Here is a 26,358-nt window from a genome sequence, read left to right on the forward strand (position 1 = left end):
TGACAAAGTCACCTGGACTCGAAATGTCAGCTCTTTTCTCTCCTTACAGATGCTGCCAGACCTGCTGAGATTTTCCAGCATTTTTCTCTTGGTTTCCCATTAACTTCTGTTTTGCTAGGGCTTCTTGAAGCCACACTCGGTGAAATGATGCCTTGATGTCAAGGGCAATCGCTCTCACCTCTGGAATTCAGCTCTTTTGTCCATGTTTGCACCAAGGCTGTAATGAGGTCAGGAACTGAGTGGCCCTGGCAGAACCCAAACTGAGCAAGTTATTACTGTGTAGAACTGCTTATTACTGTTGAAAACCTTTCCCACTTTGCTGATGATCAGGAGTAGTCGGTTGTGGAAGTAGGTTGGATTGGTCCTCCTTTTTATGGACTATTTTCCACATTGTTGGGTAGAGCCAATGTTGCAGCTATACTGAACAGCTTGACTAGGATGCGGCTCGTTCCAGAGCACAAGTCATCAGCATCATTGCCAGAATGTTGTCAAGACCCAAAACCGTAGCACAATTTAGTGCCTTCAGCCATTTTTAAACATCCCATGGAGTGAATCGAATTGACTGGAAATAGGCATTTATAATGCTGGGGACCTCAAAAGGAGGCTGAGATGGATTATCTATTTGGCATTTCTGACTGAACGTGGCAGGAAATGCTTCAGTTTTTTCTTTTGCACTTATGTGCATTATTCAGGATGATGGGTAATGGTGAAGCCTCCTCCTCCAGTTGTTAAACTGTCCACCACATTCACAACTGGATGGGACAGGACTGCAGAACTTTGATCTGATCTTTTGGCTGTGGGATTGCTTTGTTTTGTTTATCACACACTTCACCCACTGTTTGGTACTCAAGTAGTCCTGTGCTGTAGCTTCATCAGGTTGTCATCTCATTGTGTGCTGCGCCTGGCATGCCCTCCTGCACTCTACTGAACAGGATTGCTAACCTGACTTGATGGAAAAGCCAGAGTGGACAGGATTCCAATGGAGATAGATCATCAGTCATCTCTGTCAGCTGTTTCTGAAAATCTGGGACAGGAAACAAATTCCTGCTGACATCAGGGATGCCATCATCGCCACCATCTTCAAGAAAGGAGACAAAATGGACTGTGGGAACTACCGAGGAATCTCCCTACTCTCCATCGCCGGGAAGATCATCGCCCAGATCCTCGCTAGCCACCTTCGCTCAGTCCCTGAAGTAATCCTCACAGAAAGCCAGTGTGGCTTCCAACCAAACTGTGGAAAAGAGGACATGATTTTCACTGCTCAACAACTTCAAGAGAAAGCCAGGAGCAACATCAACCACTCTACATGGCCTTCATCGATCAGACCAAGGTTTTTGACTCAGTTAATCGGGAAATGCTATGGGAGACCCTGGGTCAAAGGCCAGTTGTCCAGAGAAATTCATCAACATTCTCCGACTCCATGACAAGATGATGGCAACAGTGCTCATCGACAGAAATAAGACAGAAAACTTTGAGGTCAAAACCGGAGTCAAGCACCAATGCGTCATCACCCCACCTTTTTCTCCACCTTCATCGCTACCATCCTTCCCCTTGTTAAGAAAAAGCTTCCCAGTGGAGTGGACATTGTCTACAGGGTGGACCAAAACAACCATTCATTCAATCTCAACCAATTGAAGTCCAAGAAGAAAACGACACTGACATCGCTTGTGGAACTTCAGTATGCGGATGACATTGCTATTGAAGGGCGGGTCATGTTTGACTAATTTGGTGGAATTCTTTGAAAACATTACATGTGGGGAACCTGTGGATGCGGTGTATCTGGATTTCCAGAAGGCATTTGACAAGATGCCGCACCAAAGACTGCTACATAAGATAAAGGTGCATGGTGTTACAGGTAATGTATTAACATGGATAGAGGATTGGTTAACTAACAGAAAGCAAAGAATGGGGGGTAAATGGGTGTTTTTCTGGTTGGCGATCAGTGACTAGTGGTGTGCCTCAGGTATCAGTGTTGGGACCGCAATTGTTTACGATTTACATAGATGATTTGGAGTTGAGGACCAAGTGTAGTGTGTCAAAATTCTGAATTCCATGACACCAAGATGGGTGGAAGAGCAAAGTGTGCAGAGGATGCTGAAAGTCTGCAAAGGGATATAGATAGTCTAAGTGAGTGGACACGAGTCTGGCAGATGGAGTACAATGTTGGTAAATGTGAAGTCATCCATTTTGGTAGGAACAACAGCAAAATGGACTATTATTTAAATGATAAAAAATTGCAGCATGCTGCTGTGCAGAGGGACCGGGGTGTCCTTGTGCATGAATCGCAAGGACATGGTTTGCAGGTGCAGCATGTAATTAAGAAGGCAAATGGAATTTTGTCCTTCATTGCTAAAGGGATGGAGTTTAAAAACAGCGAGGTTATGTTGCAGCTGTATAAGGTGCTGGTGAGGCCACACCTAGAGTACTGTGTACAGTTTTGGTCTCCTCACTTGAGAAAGGATATACTGGCACTGGAGTGGGTGCAGAGGAGATTCACTTGGTTGATTCCGGAGTTGAGAGGGTTGGCTTATGAGGAGAGACTGAGTAGACTGGGACTATACTAATTGGAATTCAGAAGAATGAGGAGAGATCTTATAGAAACATAGAACATAGAACAGTACAGCACAGAACAGGCCCTTCGGCCCATGATGTTGTGCCGAGCTTTATCTGAAACCAAGATCAAGCTATCCCACTCCCTATCATCCTGGTGTGCTCCATGTGCCTATCCAATAACCGCTTAAATGTTCCTAAAGTGTCTGACTCCACTATCACTGCAGGCAGTCCATTCCACACCCCAACCACTCTCTGCGTAAAGAACCTACCTCTGATATCCTTCCTGTATCTCCCACCACGAACCCTATAGTTATGCCCCCTTGTAATAGCTCCATCCACCCGAGGAAATAGTCTTTGAACGTTCACTCTATCTATCCCCTTCATCATTTTATAAACCTCTATTAAGTCTCCCCTCAGCCTCCTCCGCTCCAGAGAGAACAGCCCTAGCTCCCTCAACCTTTCCTCATAAGACCTACCCTCCAAACCAGGCAGCATCCTGGTAAATCTCCTCTGCACTCTTTCCAGCGCTTCCACATCCTTCTTATAGTGAGGTGACCAGAACTGCACACAATATTCCAAATGTGGTCTCACCAAGGTCCTGTACTGTTGCAGCATAACCCCACGGCTCTTAAACTCCAACCCCCTGTTAATAAAAGCTAACACTATAGGCCTTCTTCACAGCTCTATCCACTTGAGTGGCAACCTTCAGAGATCTGTGGATATGGACCCCAAGATCTCTCTGTTCCTCCACAGTCTTCAGAACCCTACCTTTGACCCTGTAATCCACATTTAAATTAATCCTACCAAAATGAATCACCTCATATTTATCAGGGTTAAACTCCATTTGTCATTTTTCAGCCCAGCTTTGCATCCTATGTCTCTTTGCAGCCTACAACAGCCCTCCACCTCATTCACTACTCCACCAATCTTGGTGTCATCAGCAAATTTACTGATCCACCCTTCAGCATCCTCCTCCAAGTCATTAATAAAAAATCACAAAGAGCAGAGGACCAAGCACTGATCCCTGTGGCACTCCGCTAGCAACCTGCCTCCAGTCCGAAAATTTTACATCCACCACCACCCTCTGTCTTCGATCAGATAGCCAGTTACCTATCCAATCGGCCAACTTTCCCTCTATCCCACACCTCCTTACTTTCATCATAAGCCGACCATGGGGGACCTTATCAAACGCCTTACTAAAATCCATGTATATGACATCAACTGCCCTACCTTCATCAACACACTTAGTTACCTCCTCAAAAAATTCTATCAAATTTGTGAGGCACGACTTGCCCTTCACGAATCCGTGCTGACTATCCCGGATTAATCCGTGTCTTTCTAAATGGTCGTAAATCCCATCCCTAAGGACCTTTTCCATCAATTTACCAACCACCGAAGTAAGACTAACCGGTCTATAATTACCAGGGTCATTTCTATTCCCTTTCTTAAACAGAGGAACAACATTCGCCACTCTCCAGTCCTCTGGCACCATTCCCGTGGACAGTGAGGACCCAAAGATCAAAGCCAAAGGCTCTGCAATCTCATCCCTTGCCTCCCAAAGAATCCTAGGATATATTTCATCAGGCCCAGGGGACTTATCGACCTTCAGTTTATTCAAAACTGCCAGTACATCCTCCCTCCGAACATCTATTTCCTCCAGCCTATTAGCCTGTAACACCTTCTCTTCCTCAAAAACATGGCCCCTCTCCTTGGTGAACACTGAAGAAAAGTATTCATTCGTCACCTCGCCTATCTCTACTGACTCCATACACAAGTTCCCACTACTGTCCTTCACCGGCCCTAACCTCACCCTGGTCATTCTTTTATTCCTCACATAAGAGTAAAAAGCCTTGGGGTTTTCCTTGATCCGACCCACCAAGGATTTCTCATGTTCCCTCCTAGCTCTCCTAAGCCCCTTTTTCAGCTCATTCCTTGCTAACTTGTAACCCTCAATCGAGCCATCTGAACCTTGTTTCCTCATCCTTACATAAGCTTCCCTCTTCCTTTTCACAAGACATTCCACCTCTTTCGTGAACCATGGTTCCCTCACTCGGCCATTTCCTCCCTGCCTGACAGGGACATACCTATCAAGGACACCCAGTATTTGTTCCTTGAAAAAGTTCCACTTTTCATTAGTGCCTTTCCCTGACAGTTTCTGTTCCCATCTTATGTCCCCTAATTCTTGCCTAATCGCATCATAATTACCTCTCCCCCAATTGTAAACCTTGCCCTGCCATACGGCCCTATCCCTCTCCATTGCAATAACAAAAGACACCGAATTGTGGTCACTATCTCCAAAGTGCTCTCCCACAACCAAATCTAACACTTGGCCCGGTTCATTTCCCAGTACCAAATCCAATGTGGCCTCACCTCTTGTCGGCCTATCCACATAGTGTGTCAGGAAACCCTCCTGCACACACTGCACAAAAACTGCCCCATCCGAACTATTTGACCTACAAAGGTTCCAATCAATATTTGGAAAGTTAAAGTCCCCCATGACAACTACCCTGTGACCGCCACACATATCCATAATCTGCTTAGCAATTTCTTCCTCCACATCTCTATTCCTATTTGGGGGCCTATAGTAAACTCCTAACAACGTGACCGCTCCTTTCCTATTTCTACCTTCAGCCCATATTACCTCAATGTGCAGATCCCCCTCGAAGTGCCTTTCCGTAGCCGTTAAACTATCCTTGATTAACAATGCTACTCCTCCACCTCTTTTACCAGCTTCCCTACACTTACTGAAACATCTATACCCCGGAACGTCCAACAACCATTCCTGTCCTTGTTCTACCCACGTCTCCGTAATGGCCACAACATTGTAGTCCCAAGTACCAATCCACGCCCCAAGTTCATCTACCTTGTTCCGGATGCTCCTTGCATTGAAGTAGACACACTTCAACCCACCTTCCTGTCTACCGGAATAGACAAGATAGAAGCAGGGAAGTTGTTTCCACTGGTGGGTGAAACTAGAACTAGGGGGCATAGCCTCAAAATAAGGGGAAGCAGATTTAGGACTGAGTTGAGAAGGAACTTCTTCACACAAAGTGTTGTGAATCTGTGGAATTCCCTGGCCAGTGAAGCAGTTGAGGCTACCTCATTGAATGTTTTTAAAGCAAGGATACATTTTTGAACAGTAAAGGAATTAAGGGTTATGGGGAGCAGGCGGGTAAGTGGAGCCGAGTCCACAAAAAGATCAGTCATGATCTTATTGAATGGTGGAGCAGGCTCGAGCGGCCAGATGGCCTACTCCTGCTCCTAGTTCTTATGTTCTTATGGCCGGTCTCTCAGAAGAGAACCTCCAAGCCATGCTTGACGCCTTTATGAAGCATAAAGAAGAATCGGTCTCAACCTCAAGAAGACTCGAGTCCTTTACCAACCTGCCCCAAGGCAAGATCCATTTTCTCCCTTGATCAAGATGAACGGAGAAACTCTCCCAAACGTGGAACATTTCCCCTACCTGGGGAGTCACATCTCATCTAAGGCTGCCATTTACGGAGATCCAACGTAATATCCAATCCGTGAGGGCAGCCGCCTAAGGGTGAGAGTCTTTGACGATCGCGACATTCATGCTGACATCAAGATCCTCATGTACAAGGCATCCATCCTCCTAACTCTTCGATACAGCTCAGAAACTTGGACTATGTACAGAAGCCACCTCAAGGCCCTGGACAGGTACTATCAATGCTGTTTGAGACAGATTCTCTGCATCATCTGGGAGGACAGGCATACTAACATCAGTGTCCTTGCAGGAGCCAAAAGCACCAGCATCAAGGCCATGATTGTCCGAAACCAACTCTGCTGGGCTGCCCATATGCTAAGGAGGTCCTGACTGCTAAAGCAAATCTTTTTTGCCCAGCTCAAGCAAGGCGTTTGAACAAGAGGTCAAAAAAGTACTTCAAAGACATCCTGAAGTTTTACCTCAAAAAATGCAACATAGACATCAATGTCGAGAAGACCCTTGCTCAGAAGAGACCTACTTGGGAGGAACCTCTTGACTCAAGGGACACAATTCTTCAAGGACACCCGACAGCAAGAGGCTGGGAAAAGGAGCCTGAGAAAGGAATATCAGCGATCTAGAATCCACCAATCCCACCTCCTGGAAACACCTGACATAAATGGGCAGAAAAAGATACGATTCTAGGATCAGGCTGATCAGCCACGCAAGAACTCATGACCAGTGACACTGAGTTGTCTAGGTGGACAATCATATTCGTTAGCAAGTGATCACCGTAGAAGTAGTGCTGCATAATATGATGGAGGGTATCCTCAATGTGAAATTGGTACTTTGTCTCTACAACGACTGTGCAGTCCTTCCACTATTGTACAGACAGATGCATCTGTGACAGGTAGAGGAGTAAAGATGAGGTAAAGTTGATTTTCTCCTCACCAGCTTCATCAGACCATTGTCATCAGACCCAATCCAACAATAAAAGGGATGGACAGCTCAATCACCAATGATGCTATTGAGACATTCTTGGTGATGGACACTGAAGTCCCCAAACTCAGAGTACATTGCGTCTTTGCACCATCAGTGCTTCTTCCAATTGTTGTTCCTCAAGGTTGATTCATCAGCTGGAGGGTCCATCCTGTCAGTAGAACAGAACATTCCCAAGTATGCTGATGGCTGGGACATAGCCCTACTCAACATATCATACATTACAGAAAATATCAGGCTGTAGCTTGATTACTCTGTAGGATAGCTCTCACAATTTTGGCACAAGTACCCAGATGTTATAGTAAGGAGGACTTTGCAGTTTTGACAGGGCTGCATGTGCCATTAGCATTACTGATGCCCTGGTCAATGCTAGTGGTCCATCCAGTCTCATTCCTTTTTGACTTTTCTGTAGCAGTTTGGTACAAATGATTGGTTTGCTGGGGCATTTAAGATTCAACTACATTGCTGTGGATCTGGAATCATATCTGAGTCAATTCAGGTACGGTTGGAAGAATTCTTTTTCTGTCATTCAGAAGGTACATTAAATTAACAGGATGCTCGAAAAGCTCCACATGTCTGCCGGCATCTACCAGGAGAGAAACAGTTCACATTTCGAGCCCATAGCCCATTCGGCAGCATTAGCAGTATTTTGTTTAAATGAAATTATGATTGTGTGTCTGCCCGAGGCTTTCACAACACTATTCAAAGAACAGGTCATTCTCCTGGTACCCTGGTTGGTATTTTCTCCTCAACCATAAACATCTTTGGGAAGGACATAGAGAAGCAAATCTAAAGCAGAGCACTGGTGAATGTGTGGTGTGATGTTATTTTCGCATTTAATTTGCACCTAACCAGGTTCCTGCTGGAAGACCTTGCACTTCATTAGGAAAGGTTATCGACCTGAAAAGTTAACTCTGCTTCTGTCTTTGAACAGATGCTGCCGGACATCTGGAATAGTATCAGAGAATGGTTAAAGCTCAAGAAGCCTTTCAGCTCATTATGTCCATGCCAGCTCTCTGCAAGAACTTAACTAGTCCCACTTCCCACTCTTTCCCGAGAGTCTGCCAAGTTCTTTCTTCAGGTGCTTACTTGACCACCACACTCACAGGCAGTGTTAACCACTTGCTGCATAAAAATGTTTCCTCATGCCAATGTTAGTTCTCTTGCCAATTAAATGTCTCTTCTAGCTCTCCGTCCTCAGTTTCCCTCTACCTCTGTCTAGACACCTCATAATTTTGAAGGCCTTTCTCCAAGTACCTGCTGAACATTCCCAGCATTTTCCTTTAATTATTTTAGATTTCCAATATTCGCAATATTTTGCTGGTCTTGCACTTCAAGCCATTTTAAGTGATGATAGAGCACACATACCCAACAATACACTGCAAAGAGAAAGCTTTATGGCCCTAATTTATGGAAACAGACCAGCATGAATGATGGCAGCTTAGCTGGTGTGGAAGAATGTGAAGGACACAGAGGGGCACAGGTGTATGGCAGCAGAAAGGGTGATGAGGCTGAAAAATACAGAGCCTTTCCACCACCACCCCGACATTCCACACAAGTGTTGCAAAATCAAAACCGATAGTTAGACAGCCCAAGCAAGCCTGCCATTGTATATTGAAGCCAACCGTTCTCATATCCTCCTGAGACCACTTGATTCTCATTGTGTGACCCTGCATTCCCCAGGCCTACTGATGGTTTTGTGAGCTGTCTTCCACAATGTCCTTTCTCAACTATTGGGCCTCACACAAACCAACAATACCACACGCCTCCCTACTCCTCCCTGTTCATGGCTCAAATTTCCTCTTTTTTGAACTTTCACCTCCATTGAGCCTACCCGCCCCGAATGACTATTTCCAGACTTGTCACTCTTTTCACTTCTCCTTTCCTTTTCATCATCTAAACCGCCCTCCATCTGAGTTCACCAAACCATGACAAAGTCACTAAGTTTACTGCTTGCTAAATTTCTTCTGAAAATTCTGCTCCCTGTTCCAACATTGTCTGAACCCCATTACTGCCAGGTTGCAGAGCATTAGCTTCAGTGCTTTGACTTTTACAGGTATCCAAAGGGTGCATTTTTCTTTTCAATTGTCTATTATTTACGAGGAAAGAGAAATTCCATTTCCTTCACTGACGTAATGTTATTACCTTAGTATTATTCCTTCCACTAATACTGTCCAGATCCAGAAACATGTCTAAGTCACAGCCCATCTTCCCAAAATTATTTACGGATGATCCAAATGGTCTAATTGAGCATTCTGGAAAGTAAGCAGCTGCAATGTCCTTCACTAGGGAGCACACAAGGAAACGAAGACGGGTATTCTCTTCCGTAATCTGGTACTCTTTGCAGACAGTGTATAATTGTTCATCTATCTGAGAGAAAAAAGATAAGGCAAACAATTAACTAATGATAATCATGCAGCATGTCAAATCAACAGTATTTGTTGGATTTATAAAATTATTTTCCTTTTTTCCTGCAATCTAACAGAAACTGGGACATTTATCGTAGCCATTTTGGAGTTGAAACATAATAACATTTGTTTTTTAATCTACACTATTTATTTATATGACTAAGAGTTTAAATAAATAAAATTACACAGCAGACTAAGCCATTAATTAGCGAGCTCTGAGCTTCTGGCAAAAAATTTTTTTTCATAATTGAAATGATTATAAATAATATAATACTCAAGGGGAGGCAGTGGCATTGTCATTAGACTAGTACTCCAGAGGCCGGGACAATGCTCTGGGGACCCAGGTTCGAATCTCACCATGGCAGATGGTGAAATTTGAATTCAATAACAAAATATCTGGATGATCATGAAACCAGTGTCGATTGTCAGGAAAACCCATCTGGTTCACTAATGTCCTTTAGGGAAGGAAATCTGTTGCCCTTACCCAGTCTGGCCTACATGTGACTCCAGAGCCACAGCAATGCGATTGACTCGTAGATATCCTCTGGGATGGGCAATAAATGCTGGCCCAGCCAATGATGCCCACATCCCATGAACAAATAAAAAAAATTTGCAATGTTAGTAGGCCTACTTATAACGTGATAGTTTTTGTTTCTTCACACTTCTTTTTTCTTATCTTTTCTCCCAAGGATACAGACTTGCTGTACAACTCCAAGCATGTGGATTGCCTCCTGTGCCTCATCCAAGTGGCCATGTACAAGTCTCAATATTGAATGCTGATTGACAGTTCAGCACCACAGCCATGTCCTCTCCCAGCAAGTGGTCACAAGATAGCTCTCAGGAGCAGGAAACCTGGTTGATTTTCCCTGATGAGCTAGATAGCCAAGGATGATTGCAAAATTTGTACCGCCATTGCACCTGGGATTAGCTAACTCAGACCCACCTTTTGCCATCTGAATCAACTACCCACTGCACAAAGTTTAGCACTCAAATTATCACTGGAATTGAACCTGCTGCCTGACCTTAAGAGTATTCAAAATGCTCTCCACAATCCAGGTTTGGCAGGGCAAAATCTAACGGCACTGCTGGCTGTTCTCTATGATCTCATAGTACAAGATAACTTCACACATTACTGATCATAGTAATGCTGATTTTTAATGCTTTAAGTCCAAAACACGAATTAGTCAATGAGTATTAAACCAAGACTTATATAAGAAATAGGAGTAGGCCATTTGGACCTGCTCTATCATTTAGTATGATCATGCTTGATTGTCTACCTCAATTTCACTTTTCCACATAATCCCCATCGTTAAGGATGAGATTTCTAAATTCTTGGAAGTGCAGGGTCGGATTAGGACAAGTCAGCATGGATTTAGTAAGGGGAGGTCGTGCCTGACAAACCTGTTAGAGTTCTTTGAAGAGATAACAAATAGGTTAGACCAAGGAGAGCCAATGGATGTTATCTATCTTGACTTCCAAAAGGCCTTTGACAAGGTGCCTCACGGGAGACTGCTGAGTAAAATAAGGGCCCATGGTATTCGAGGCAAGGTGCTAACATGGATTGACGATTGGCTGTCAGACAGAAGGCAGAGAGTTGGGATAAAAGGTTCTTTCTCAGAATGGCAACCGGTGACAAGTGGTGTCCCGCAGGGTTCAGTGTTGGGGCCACAGCTGTTCTCTTTATATATTAACGATCTAGATGACGGGACTGGGGGCATTCTGGCCAAGTTTGCCGATGATACAAAGATAGGTGGAGGGGCAGGTAGTATTGAGGAGGTGGGGAGGCTGCAGAAAGATTTAGACAGTTTAGGAGAGTGGTCCAAGAAGTAGCTGATGAAATTCAACGTGGGCAAGTGCGAGGTCGTGCACTTTGGAAAAAAGAATAGAGGCATGGACTATTTTCTAAACGGTGACAAAATTCATAATGCTAAAGTGCAAAGGGACTTGGGAGTCCTAGTCCAGGATTCTCTAAAGGTAAACTTGCAGGTTGAGTCCGTAATTAAGAAAGCAAATGTAATGTTGTCATTTATCGCAAGAGGCTTGGAATACAAAAGCAGGGATGTACTTCTGAGGCTTTATAAAGCACTGGTTAGGCCCCATTTGGAGTACTGTGAGCAATTTTGGGCCCCACACCTCAGGAAGGACATACTGGCACTGGAGCGGGTCCAGCGGAGATTCACACGGATGATCCCAGGAATGGTAGGCCTGACATACGATGAACGTCTGAGGATCGTGGGATTATATTCATTGGAGTTTAGGAGGTTGAGGGGAGATCTGATAGAAACTTACAAGATAATGAACAGCTTAGATAGGATGGACGTAGGGAAGTTGTTTCCATTAACAGGGGAGACTAGGACGCGGGGGCACAGCCTTAGAATAAAAGGGAGTCACTTTAGAACAGAGATGAGGAGAAATTTCTTCAGCCAGAGAGTGGTGGGTCTGTGGAATTCATTGCCACAGAGGGCTGTGGAGGCCGAGACGTTGAGCGTCTTCAAGACAGAAATTGATAAATTCTTGATTTCTCGAGGAATTAAGGGCTATGGGGAGAGAGCGGGTAAATGGAGTTGAAATCAACCATGATTGAATGGTGGAGTGGACTCGATGGGCCGAATGGCCTTACTTCCGCTCCTATGTCTTATGGTCTTATCCCTCAATTTCTTTGGTGTTCAAATATCTATTGATTTCTTGAATATACTCAATGTCTGAGCATTCACAGCTCTCTATTATAGAGAATTCCAAAGAGCCACAATGCTTGGAGTGAGGAATTTCTCATCTCATTCCTAAAAGAATAACCCCTTATTCTGCGACTACAGCCCAGGTCCAAAGTTAAGGGAAACATACCACAAGCATCTACTCTATCAAGTCTGTGAAGACTTTTTTGAGATTCAATGCGATCACCTCTCATTCTTCTAAATTCCATGGAATGCAGGCCCAAGTCTCCTTACCCAAGGAATCATTCCATTGAGCCTTTGTTGTACTCCCTCTATTCTTGGGTAAGGAGACAAAAATTACACACAATACTCTAGATACTCTCTCTTCGAGCTCCTATATACACATTTGTGCAAGACTTCGTCACTTTTGTAATCGAAGCCCTTTATAATAAAGGCCAACATTTGCGCTTGAATTGTGTCTCTGTGCCCGCATATTAACTTTCTGTGATTAAAGTACGAGGACACACAGGTCCCTCTGAATGCCAACATTTCCCACTTTTCAAAGTAGATAACTTTACACCTTAAAGTAGCAACACAAAAAACTAAGCGTTCCATCCACAGCAGAGCAGCGATCAAAAAATATTATATTGCGACATTATTGTGGTCAACTAGTTAAGTCCTTCACTGTGCCTTGGCAATCTCATGAATAACTTACACTCTCAGCTCCAGAAAGCTTCCGTATTAGTTCGTTAAGAGGGATGACGGATTGTTTAAGGCATGATACAGAAGGACGTGCAGCAGAGAGCTCCCTCGGATGGCTATTTCTGAGGTTGAAAAGCCTGGATTTGAATGGAACAGCACACTCATGCTGGAGGCTCGGGATACTGGAAAAACCTTTCAATGTTCCTATACTTTCCTTATCAGAAAACTCCACCACTGCATAAATACCCTGTAGAACACAAAAGAATAAATTATGTACATGAGATGAGAAGTTGAATATTAGGCAAACAATAAAAGTGAATGTCTAACATTTCAATATATAGGTATTAACTATTCCTAAAAGACCTCTTCATGCTCAACGAGTGGTTGGGCCATACAACACCATTATGATAAAGGTGTCACACATGAAATAAATACCCCTGGGTAAAGCCGAGTGGGGAGAGGAGAATAAAACTTTATCCAGCAGCCACTGTTGAAAGAAGGGTTGTGGGAATTCGGAGAGTGGAGAATCAGGGTTGGTTATGATACACCTTGGCCTTTACAATAATGAAGTGTAGACATGGAGAAAATGTTTCCACCTGTGGTTATAACAACTAAGATAGTTAGTTAAAAAAAAATCCAATTGGGAATTCAGGAGAAACCATTTTGCCCAAGAGTGGCAAGAACATAGATTCAAGTAGTTGATGCTCAGATATATTAAGATGATGCTATTATTTTAAGGGAGAGGCAGAAGGATAGTTTTAGATGAAAAGGGGATGGGAGGAGGTTGGTGTGGAACATGAATGCTGAGATAGACTATTTGAACTGAATTCACTGTTTCTATGCTATAAACTGGATGCAACCAGTTGACCTGTCAAGAATCACAAGTTAATCCTAAGAGTAGGGAAAGATCATAGAATCCTACAGTGCAGAAGGAGGCCATTCGACCCATCGAGCCTGCACCGACCACAATCCCACCAAGGCCCTATCCCCATAACGCCATGCACTTACCGTATCTAGTCTACCTGACACACTTTGGACATTATGCCAGGTCTTTTTTTGTTTTGGGGGGCAAGGGGGTGGGGGTTGGAGGAGGACGTAATTCACTGAAACTAATGTTCTCAATAAGGAATCAATGCTGGATGGGATGGGAATAAAACTTTACAAAGAAATAAAAATTATTTAGTTTATTGCGGCTATAGGTGTGCCTAATATTCTGGAAATGTGAAAGAGATGTTGAAAAAATATTAAAATTCATAACAACACCAGCTTCTCACTTAGGATAGCAAAACATGGCAGCCGAGTTTGAATCCAGTCCAACCCGTTGCCTTCCCTTTCCTACACTAAAAATTGTTGATGGGCATAACTTTTCAACAATTAGGTACCAAAAGTTATGGCTACAACGATTCTCCATTTTCTATAACGTTTGGCACTCTGCATCTATTCAGTATCTTGAGTTAAAGCCTATTCTTAAGGGAAAAACTTAGCAGTTTTATTGTATTTATAGTGTGACAGTGCCATCAAGGGAGTCTCAGACTCCACAAGTTTTGTTGAATTATAGCTGATTGAACTTTTTTGTTAAATTTCACATCAAGGATGGGGAGAAAATTCTGAAATAATTAGCATGTTCAAAATGTCATGACCTTTGCACCACCACAACATGTAGGAACCAACCTGAAATGTTTTGCTATCTAAAATCACATTTCCTCCTGTTACAAATTAGGAAAGTGAGAAATATTCATAACCACCTCTGACCCATTTATGAAAATTGCATATAGAGAAAATTCAGAACTTTCTTGAAGAGCTCATGTCATGTACATTAAAGATGTGCAGGTGTCCTTACAAACAATTTTCTGAAGCTATTTGGTGCAAAACACACGTGTTATTTCAGAAAAAATATTCAGTCCAAAATGCAAAACCACATCCATTGTAGCCACAATACAAATTCTGTCACATTCAATACTCAATTTAAGAAATCAGCTGTTACTGCTCCATATACTAAAACTCTCTCATTTTAGAAAGAAATAAGCCTTAGGGTATGAGATATAGATAGACAGACAGACACTTAACATACATACAGACAAAATGTATAGCTTCCTCCATCGCCGACCCACTTGGTCTGTAACCCATGCAGTACAGTGCGATTAGACACCGTTAGTGAAGAATCCCATTGCACCAGTTTTAATGTAACCATATTTGCACTGCAATTAAGATGACTACAGTTAAAAATGCAGTGTAATCTCCAACATGTGCAATAGATTTGTGTCCAACGGGAACAAAAATGCAGAATTTCAGTTGCAAACTTAATGCTTCTTAAAATAGACTCCCCAACAGATTGTTATGATTATGAAAGGTTATTTCCCAGACCCTGAAAAAAAAATTAACCCGTGGCCATACGTTGGGTGTCTTTGTTGAAATGCAGCACACAAATTCGTGCAATAATTCACAGATGTAACCTTTTATGGATGGCAATGTGAAGAACATCATCACTAACCGAGATATTGAGATAGAAAAAAACAGGCTCATGGTCAGGGGAATGTGATTCTGATCGAGGTCCTCGACCCAAAATCTTAACCTATCTTTTCAGAGCTGCTATTTTATTCAATATTTGTCTGTTTTGATTTCAATCTATAAAGCTTTAAAAAAGTGTCTCTATCAAAGGCACAAGCAAAATATGCTTCTACATGGGTCCCATTCATTGAGGCCACAGCCATGATGATGTACAATTTAAAGAAGCTCAGAATATATGACAGGAGCAGATAGAATGAAAATACAAATGAAAATGGTACATGCTAAAATCAATGAGAGTAGGCTGGATTTAAAGACAATCACATGATCTCAAGATTCATTATGTGCATGTACAATCGCTTTGCTATTTTAAAATTAAGGCACATGTGACTTTAGTCCATGTGATTAACCTCACATCTTTCTGTGGACTTGTCATTACTCTGCCTGCGTAGGCAAAAAAGCATTTTACAGACAACAACTTGAAATTATACAGTGCCTTTAACATGATAAAATATCCCAAGACATTTCACAGGAGTGTAATAAAGCAATCCTGAGACACACAAGAGAACATAGAAACATAGAAACATAGAAACCCTACAGTGCAGAAGGAGGCCATTCGGCCCATCGAGTCTGCACCGACCACAATCCCACCCAGGCCCTACCCCCACATATTTACCCGCTAATCCCTCTAACCTACACATCCCAGGACTCTAAGGGGCAATTTTTAACCTGGCCAATCAACCTAACCCGCACATCTTTGGACTGTGGGAGGAAACCGGAGCACCCGGAGGAAACCCACGCAGACACGAGGAGAATGTGCAAACTCCACACAGACAGTGACCCGAGCCGGGAATCGAACCCGGGACCCTGGAGCTGTGAAGCAGCAGTGCTAACCACTGTGCTACCGTGCCGCCCTATAATGTGCCGCCATATAACATAATGCCTATGATCAAGGTGCGTTTAAATGGAAGGAAGAGAGATAGTAAGATTTAGGGAGGGAATTCCAGAGTTCAGGGCCTAGCCAGTTGATGGTATAGCTGTCAATGGTGGAGCATTAAAATCAGGAATACTGAGTTAGAGATTTAGAGATATATTGGAGATATGTTGGGCTGGAAGAGATTAGAGATAAGGAGGGGCCAGGCCAGGCCATTTGAAAGCAATAATGAGGATATAAAATCAAGAGCTTTGTATATGGATGTATAATGAAAATGATTTAACATTCAGAATTTGGTCTTACAACACTTACAAAACCTTCATAGAAGAAATATTTATTGATCGTTCCATAGCTTGATAAATATTTGTAGAATTTCTTTTCACTGATATTAGAAGGACAGCTGATCAAAATGGTCCGCTCCGCTTGTTCGTGCCTTTCTGCTTGCATTGCAGAGAACGTTTTTGCAGTAGTTTTCTCAGTCAGATCTGAAAATATAAGTTGGTAGGTGCTGAAAAAAGTATACGAATGGTCTTTTTCATGGTTGTTAAAACAAAACAGATAGAACAAGATCTCTTTTTGCTGCTATACCTCTGAATAACATTAACAAACCAAAACTTCACTTCACGTTTTATATTCTGTAGAGAACTACAGTACTTCCATGCGTAGAATTTTTTTAAAAAGTCATTTACCGGATGTGGACATTGTGGCTAGGCCAGCATTTATTGCCCAGTCCTCATTACCCTCAAGGTGGTGGTGGAGGAGAGTTGCATTCTTGAACCGCTGCAATCCCTGAGGTGTAAGTACACCCACAGTACCGGTAGGAAAGGTATTCCAGGATTTTCACCCAGTAACGTTGAAGAAACAGCAACATATGTGACTCAGGTTGGTGAATGACTTGTAGGAGAACTTCCAGGTGGTGGTGCTTCCAGATGGTAGTGGCCTTGAGTCGGTTGGCACGTGACCTCAAACTTCTGCATCGTTTTCCTGACGGAAGAACGTGGAAGAGCGTATGTCCGGGGTGTGTGGGTCCTTGATTATGCTGGTTGCTTTTACGAGGCAGCAGAAAGTGTAGACAGAGTCAATGGATGGGAGGCTGGTTTGCGTGATGGACTGGGCTTTGTTCACAACCCTTTGTAGTTTCCTATGGTCTTGGACAAAGCAGGATCCATACCAAGCTGTGATATCTATGGTGCAACTGTAACTATCATTGATTGATATAGGAAAACATTCTGGCTCGCTAATATCCTTTTGGGAAGGAAATCTGCCATCCTTACTTGGTCCTGCCAACATACGACTCCGGGCCCACTGCAATACGAAGAGAGACTGAGTTGGAGGGGAATCCAGAACCCAGGGTCACAGTCTATTGACACAGGGTAAACCATGTAGATGAGGAAAATGTATTCACCTGGAGAGCGGTGAACCTGTGGAATTCTCTGCCACAGAAAGCAATGGAAGCCAAATCATTGTATGTTTTCAAGGAGGAGTTAGATATAGCTCTTGGGGCTAAAGGCATCAAAAGATAGTGGGGGGAAAGTGGGAACAGGTTACTGAGTTGGATGATCAGCCATGATCATAATGAATGGTGCAGCAGGATCAAAGAGCCGCATGGGCTACTCTTGCTCTTATTTTCTATGTAATATGGTTGATTGTTAAATGTCCTCTGCAAGGGCCTGGGAAGCCATTCAGTTTAGGGCAGTTAGAGATGGGTAATGCTGACCTTGCCAGCAATGCCTGCATCCCTGGAAAGAAGAAAGAAAAAGACCTGATTCTCCTGCCAATAAATCTCCCCCCCACCCGCCACTTAATCATCTTTGCCTTAAGGGTACATCTGGCATGTGGGAAGCTTTCAAGTATAAGTTGATAGGGATTCAGGACCGGTACATTCCTGTAAGGATGAAGGATAAGTATGGCAAGTTTTGGGAACCTTGGATAACGAGAGATATTGTGAGCCTGGTCAAAGAGAAAAAGGAAACATTTGTCAAAGCTAGGAGGCTGGGAACACATGGAACAAGTGTGGAATACAAGGAAAGTAGAAATAAACTTATTAAAGGAGTAAGAAGGGCTAAAAGGGGTCATGAAAAAGCATTGGCCAGCAGGATTAAGGAAAATCCCAAGGCTTTTTATACATATATAACGAGCAAGAGAGTAGCCAGGGAGAGGGTTGGCCCACTCAAGGACAAGGGAGGGAATCTATACATGGAGTCAGAGGAAATGGGCAAAATATTAAATGAGTACTTTGCGTCAGTATTCACCAAAGAGGACTTGGTGGATGAATCTGGGAAAGGATGTGTAGGTAGTTTCAGTCATGTTTGAGATCCAAAAGGAGGTGGTATTGGGGTTCTTGAGAAATATTAAGGTAGACAAGTCCCCAGGGCCTGATGGGATATACCCCAGAATACTGAGAGAGGCAAGGGAGGAAATTGCTGGGGCCTTGAGAGAAATCTTTGTATCCTCACTGGCTACAGGAGAGGTCACAGTAAGAAGTCTAACAACAGTAGGTTAAAGTCCAACAGGTTTATTTGGTAGCAAAAGCCACTCACTTTCAGAACAGGCTGTCCCTTCGTCAGGTGGGTGGGAGTTCTGATCACAAACAGGGCACAAAGACACAAACTCAATTTACATGAATAATGATTGGAATGTGAGCCTTTACATCTAATCAAGTCTTTAAGGTACAGACAATGTGAGTGGAGGGAGCATTAAGCACAGGTTAAAGAGATGTATATTGTCTCCAGACAGGACAGCCAGTGAGATTTTGCACATCCAAGCAGGTTGTGGGGGTGACAGATAGTGTGACATGAACCCAATATCCCGGTTGAGGCCGTCCTCTTTCTACTTTCCTTGTATTCCACACTTGCTTCATGTGTTCCCAGCCTCCTAGCTTTAACAAATGCAGAACCTGGCTATCAGTCTCTGCTCAGCGACTCTGCGCTGTCGTGTGTCGTGAAGGCCGCCTTGGAGAACGCTTACCCGGAGATCAGAGGCTGAATGCCCGTGACCGCTGAAGTGCTCCCCAACAGGAAGAGAACAGTCTTGCCTGGTGATCGTCGAGCGGTGTTCATTCATCCGTTGTCGTAGCGTCAACAGGGTTTCCCCAATGTACCATGCCTTGGGACATCTTTTCCTGCAGCGTAACAGGTAGACAACGTTGGCCGAGTCACAAGAGTATGTACTGTGTACCTAGTGGATGGTGTTCTCGCGTGAGATGATGGCATCCGTGTCGATGATCCGGCACGTCTTGCAGAGGTTGCTGTGGCAGGGCTGTGTGGTGCCGTGGTCACTGTTCTCCTGAAGGCTGGGTAGTTTGCTGCGGACAATGGTCTGTTTGAGGTTGTGCAGTTGTTTGAGGGCAAGAAGTGGGGGTGTGGGGATGGCCTTGGCGAGATGTTCGTCTTCATCAATGACATGTTGAAGGCTCCGGAGGAGATGTCGTAGCTTCTCCGCTCCGGGGAAGTACTGGACGATGAAGGGTACTCTGTCCACCGTGTCCCGTGTTTGTCTTCTGAGGAGGTCAGTGCGGTTTTTCGCTGTGGCGCGTCGGAACTGTCGATCGATGAGTCGAGCGCCATATCCTGTTCTTATGAGGGCATCTTTCAGCGTCTGGAGGTGTCTGTTACGATCCTCCTCATCCGAGCAGATCCTGTGTATACGGAGGGCTTGTCCGTAGGGGATGGTTTCTTTAACATGTTTAGGGTGGAAGCTGGAGAAGTGGTGCATCGTGAGGTTATCCGTGGGCTTGGCGTACAGTGAGGTGCTGAGGTGACCGTCCTTAAATGGAGATGCGTGTGTCCAAGAATGCAACCGATTCTGGAGAGTAGTCCATGGTGAGTCTGATGGTGGGATGGAACTTGTTGATGTCATCATATAGTTGTTTCAGTGATTGTTCACCTTGAGTCCAAAAGGAAGAAAATGTCATCGATGTATCTAGTGTATAGCATCAGTTGAAGGTCCTGTGCGGTGAAGAAGTCTTGTTTGAACCTGTGCATAAAAATGTCGGCATATTAAGGTGCGGATTTGGTCCCCATGGCTGTTCTGTGCGTCTGGATGAAGAACTGGTCGTTGAAGGTGAAGACATTGTGGTTCAGGATGAAGTGGATGAGTTGTAAAATTGCATCTGGAAACTGGCAGTTGTCAGCGCCGAGTGCTGAAGCAGTTGCAGCAATGCCATCATCGTGGGGGATGCTGGTGTAGAGTGCCGAGACATCCATTGTGACGAGGAGTGCTCCTGGTTCAACTGCTCCCTGTGTGCTGAGTTTCTGTAGGAAGTCCGTAGTTTCGCGACAAAAGCTGGGGGTCCTTTGTACAATGGGTTTCAGGATGCCCTCGAAATAGCCAGAGAGATTCTCACACAGGGTCCCATTGCCCGATATGATGTGACGGCCGGGTGTGTTTGCCTTGTGTATCTTCGGGAGGCAGTAGAGATCTCCAACGCGGGGAGTACGTGGGATGAGAGCACATGGGGAGATCCCAGAGGATTGGAGAATAGCCAATGTTGTTCCTTTGTTTAAGAAGGGTAGCAAGAATAATCCAGGTAATTACAGGCCGCTGAGCCTTACATCAGTGATAGGGAAATTATTGGAGAAGATTCTTCGAGACAGGATTTATTCCCACTTGGAAATAAGTGGATGTATTAGTGAGAGGCAACATGGTTTTGTGAAGGGGAGGTCATGTCTCACGAACTTGATCGAGGGAGTGACAAAGATGATTGCTGAGGGTAGGGCAGTGGATGTTATCTACATGAACTTTAGTAAGGCCTTTGACAAGGTCCCTCATGGCAGACTGGTACAGAAGGTGAAGTCGCATGGGATCAGAGGTGAGCTAGCAAGGTGGATACAAAACTGGCTCGGTCAAAGAAGACAGAGGGTAGCAGTGGAAGGGTGTGTTTCTGAATGGAGGGCTGTGACAAGTGGTGTTCCTCAGGGATCAGTGCTGAGACCATGGCTGTTTGTAATTTATATAAATGATTTGAAGGAAATCATTAGATTGATTGGATTGATTAGTAAGTTTGCGGACGACACAAAGGTCGGTGGATTTGCAGATAGCGATGAGGACCATCAGAGGATACAGCAGGATATAGATCAGTTGGAGACTTGGGCGGAGAGATGGCAGATGGAGTTTAATCCGGACAAATGAGAGGTAATGCATTTTGAAAGGTCTAATACAGACAGGAAATATACAGTAAATGGCAGAACCATTTAGAGTATTGAGAGGCAAAGGGATCTGGGTGTACAGGTACACAGGTCACTGAAAGTGGCAATGCAGGTGGAGAAGATAGTCAAGGCGGCATATGGCATGCTTGCCTTCATCGGCCTGGGTATGGAGTTTAAAAATTGGCAAGTCATGTTGCAGCTTTATAGAATCTTAGTTAGGCCGCACTTGGAATATAGTGTTCAATTCTGGTCGCCACATTACCAGAAGGATGTGGAGGCTTTGGAGAGGGTACAGAAAAGATTTACCAGGTTGTTGCCTAGTATGGAGGGCATTAGCTATGAGGAGAGGTTGGAGAAACTTGGTTTGTTCTCACTGGAGCGACAGAGGTTGAGGGGAGACCTGATAGAAGTTGACAAGATTATGAGAGGCATGGACAGAGTGGATAGTCAGAAGTTTTTTCCCAGGGCGGAAGAGTCAATTACTAGGGGGCATAGGTTTAAGGTGCGAGGGGCAAGGTTTAAAGGAGATGTACAAGGCAGATTTTTTACAGAGAGTAGTGGGTGCCTGGAACTTGTTGCCGGGGGAGGTAGTGGAAGCGGATACGGTAGTGACTTTTAAGGGGCATCTTGACAAGTACATGAATAGGATGGGAATAGAGGGATATGGTCCCCGGAAGGGTAGGGGGTTTTAGTTAAGTCGGGCAGCATGGTCGGTGCAGACTTGGAGAGCCGAAGGGGCTGTTCCTGTGCTGTAATTTTCTTTATTCTTTGATAGCAACCCCAGTTTCTCCACATTACTGAAGTGCCTGGTGGCAGCTTTGACTCAGCTAATAACACTCACTTCTGAATCAGAGGTTGAGAGTTTATAAGCCCACTGCAGGGCTCCAGATGCAGCACTGCTGCATTGTTTGAGGTGCCATATTTTAAAGGAGATGTTAACTGAGATCCTGTCTGTCCCTCAGATGGATGTATATGAAGATGTGGTGGTATTTCAATGTAGAACAGGGGAAGTGTTCTTGGTGCCCTGGCCAATATTTATCCATCAACCAGCATCACAAACTGACAGTGCAGACATTTTCATATTGCTGTTTGTGGGAGTTTGATATGTGAGATTTGGGCCGCCACATTTCCTACTCTACATCAGTGACTACTCTTCAAAAAAGATACTTCGTTGACTGCAAAATCCTTTGGGAATGAAAGACACAATATAAATACAAGTTTCTGTTTCTTCTTTCTTTCATTCCAGTAAATGCTGGCTGCATCCTCTCCAAGGTCTTGACATCTGACTGCACAGTGAGTGCTGCCTGACTGAGAGGAGTGCTTTTGGAGTTGGGTGAACACAGAGTTCGGTGAAACAGGCAGCAGAGGCTACAAGGGAGGGTACTGATTGGTCAGTAAGTGTTATTTTTTCTTTTTGCCTTGGCATTGTAGTTATTGTACACTACAATAGTGTTTCTGTGTAATTTCTTTGGTTTATGGTTTGAAACGGTTTTATTCAGTAGTAACAAGGAGCAGGAAAGAAGGGCCCTAGAAAATGGTTATAATCTGAAACAAAACATCTTACAAAAGTTTAATTTAAAGGGGTAAGACATGACAGGAGAGCTCCAAGCCGTGGTTTGCTCCTCTTGCTCCATGTGGCAGGTGGGGGACAGTTCCAGTCCCCTGGGTCAGCATGTGTGCAGGAAGTGTCTCCAGCTACAGCTCCTGGAAGCTCGAGTTTCAGAGCTGGAGCGGCGGCTGGAGACACTGCGGAGCATCCGCGAGTCAGAGATAGCATGTATAGAGAGGTGGTCACTCCGCAGGCAGGAAGGTAATGGGTGACCACCAGACAGAGCAAGAGATAGGCAGGTAGTGCAGGAATCTCCTGTGGCCATTCTCCTGCAAAACAGATATACGGCTTTGGATACTGTGAGGGGAATGACCTCTCTAGGGAAAGCAGCAGCAGTCAAACTCGTTGCACCACAGTTGGTTCTGCTGCAGAAGGGAGGGGTAAAAAGTGTGCCAGTGCAATAGCTATAGGGGGTTCAATTGTAAAGGGAATAGACAGGTGTTTCTGTGGCCGCAAACAATACTCCAGGATGGTATGTTGCCTCCCTGGTGCTAGGGTCAGGGATGTCTCGGAGCGGTTGCAGGACATTCTGAAGGGGGAGGGCGAACAGCCAGTGGTCGTAGTACATGTTGGTACAAACGACATCGGTAAAAAAAGGGATGAGGTCCTAAAAGCAGAATACAGGGAGCAAGGAAGAAAGTTAAGAATTCGGACCTCAAAAGGTAGTGATCTCAGGATTACTACCAGTGCCACGTGCTAGTCAGAGTAGAAATGATAGGATATATCAGATAAATACGTGGCTGAAGAGATGGTGTCAGGGGGAGGGTTTCAGATTCCTGGGGCATTGGGACCGGTTCTGGGGGAGGTGGGACCTGTACAAATTCAACGAGTTACACCTGGGCAGGACTGGGACTGATGTCCTAGGAGGGGTGTTTGCTAGAGCGGTTGATGAGGATTTAAATTAATATGCCAGGGGGATGGGAACCTATGTAAGGAGTCTGAGAAGGAGGGAGCAAGGACAGAACGTGGGGAGAATGTTCCAACTCCAAAAATCAGGAAAAAAGTTCAAAGGAAGGAGAACTCAGGAGATGTTATTTATGGAAGTGTCAGAATTCAAAAAGGTGGTACAAAAACTAGCATAAGGGCACTTTATCCGAACGCTCTCCACATTCGAAACAAGGTTAAATGAGTTGACGGCACAAATCATTGCGAACAAGTATGATTTGGTGGCCATTACAGAGACATGGTTGCGGGGTGGTCACGACTGGAAGTTAAATATACAGGGGTATCAGACTGTTCGGAGGGACCGACAGGAAGGTAAGGGAGGTGGTGTAGCTGTGATATTTAAGGATGACATAAGGACGGTAGTGAGAGATGATATAGGTTCGATGGAAAAAAAGGTCGAATCCATTTGGGTGGAATTTAGAAATAGTGAGAAAAAGTCACTGATAGGCGTAGTCTATAGGCCACCAAATAATGACATCATGGTGGGGTGGGAAATAAACAAAGAAATAACTGATGCATGTAAAAATGGAACAGCAATTATCATGGGGGATTTTAATCTACATATCAATTGGTCAAGCCAGGTCAGTCAAGGCAGCCTTGAGGAAGAGTTCATAGAACATATCTGCGATAGCTTCCTTGAACAGTATGTAATGGAACCGAGGGAGCAAGCTATCCTAGATCTGGTCCTGTGTAATGAGACGGGAATAATTAATGATCTTGCAGTTAGGGATCCTCTCGGAAGGAGTGATCGCAGTATGGTTGAATTTAAAATACAGATGGAGCGTGAGAAGGTAAAATCCAATACCAGTGTCTTGTGTTTAAACAAAGGAGACTACAAAGGGATGAGGGAGGCTCAGGCTAAGGTAGACTGGGAGCAAAAACTTTATGGTGGGACAATTGAGGAACAGTGGAAGACTTTCAAAGCGATCTTTCACAGTGCTCAACAAAAGTATATACCAGTGATAAGGAAGGACTGTAGAAAAAGAGATAATCAGTCATGGATATCTAAGGAAATAAAGGAGGGTATCAAATTGATAGAAAATGCATACAAAGTGGCAAAGATTAGTGGGAAACTAGAGGATTGGGAAATCTTTAAAGGTCAATAGAAAGCCACAAAAAAAAGCTATAAAGAAAAGTAACATGGATTATGAGCGTAAACTAGCTCAGAATATAAAAACAGGCAGCAAAAGTTACTACAAACATATAAAACAAAAAAGAGTGGTTAAAGTAAACATTGGCCCTTTAGAGGATGAGAAGGGAGATGTAATAACTGGAAATGAGAAAATGACTGAGGCATTGAACAGGTATTTTGTGTTGGTCTTCACAGTGGAAGACACAAATAACATGCCAAAAATTGATCACAGGAATGCTATGACAGGTGAGGACCTAGAAACTATTATCACGAAAGAGGTAGTGTTGGGCAAGCTAATGGGGCTAAAAGATCGACAAGTCTCCTGGTCCTGATGGAATGCATCCCAGGGTACTAAAAGAGATGGCGGGAGAAAAAGCAAATGCACTAGTGGTAATTTAACAAAATTCGCTGGACTCTGGGGTGGTTCCCGCAGATTGGAAAACAGCAAACATGACACCACTGTTTAAAAAAGGAGGTAGACAAAAGGTGGTTAACTATAGGATGGTTAGCTTAACTTGTGTAGTAGGGAAAATGCTCGAATCTATCAAGGAAAAAACAGCGAGACATCTGGATATAAATTGTCCCATTGGTAAGACACAGCATGGGTTCGTGAAGTGAAGGTCATGTTTGACTAATTTGGTGGAATTCTTTGAGAACATTACATGTGCAGTGGACAATGGGGAACCTGTGGATGTGATGTATCTGGATTTTCACAAGGCATTTGACAAGGTGCCGCACCAAAGACTGCTACATAAGATAAAGGTGTACGGTGTTACGGGTAATATATTAGCATGGATAGAGGATTGGTTAACTAACAGAAAGCAAAGAGTGAGGGTAAATGGGTGTTTTTCTGGTTGGTGATCAGTGACTAGTGGTGTACCTCAGGGATCAGTGTTGGGACTGCAATTGTTTATGATTTACATAGATGATTTGGAGTTGGGGACCAAGTGTAGTGTGTCAAAATTCGCAGATGACACTAAGATGAGTGTGCAGAGGATGCTGAAAGTCTGCAAAGGGATATAGATAGTCTAAGTGAGTGGACGCGGGTCTGGCAGATGGAGTACAATGTTGATAAATGTAAGGTCATCCATTTTGGTCAGAATAACAGCAAAATGGACTATTATTTAAATGGTAAAAAATTGCAGCATGCTGCTGTGCAGAGGGACCTGGCTGCCCTTGTGCAAGAATCACAAGGTGTTGGTTTGCAGGTGCGGCAGGTAATTAAGGTAAATGGAATTTTGTCCTTCATTGCTAGAGAGATGGAGTTTAAAAACAGCGAGGTTATGTTGCAGCTGCACAAGGTGCTGGTGAGGCCACACCTAGAGTACTGT

At 44.0% G+C, this 26,358-nt stretch overlaps 1 protein-coding gene across 2 annotated transcripts in view; it reads right to left on the minus strand.

Moving 5' to 3' along the window:
* The window catches only part of mtpap (mitochondrial poly(A) polymerase), a 57,330-nt gene that overhangs the window by 22,882 nt on the left and 8,090 nt on the right, over nt 1-26,358 (minus strand). Inside the window, exons 2-4 of one of the 2 annotated variants that reach the window (XM_078233585.1) lie at nt 16,507-16,679; nt 12,769-13,002; nt 9,140-9,364 (exon numbers count right to left, since the gene is read on the minus strand). In XM_078233585.1, coding sequence (XP_078089711.1) covers nt 9,140-9,364; nt 12,769-13,002; nt 16,507-16,679 — 632 coding nt within the window. The remainder of the gene's footprint in view (nt 1-9,139; nt 9,365-12,768; nt 13,003-16,506; nt 16,680-26,358) is intronic. The other variant, XM_078233596.1, reaches the window with a different exon arrangement.

The sequence above is a fragment of the Mustelus asterias genome, chromosome 2, assembly GCF_964213995.1.
Source record: "Mustelus asterias chromosome 2, sMusAst1.hap1.1, whole genome shotgun sequence".
Lineage (NCBI taxonomy): Eukaryota > Metazoa > Chordata > Chondrichthyes > Carcharhiniformes > Triakidae > Mustelus > Mustelus asterias.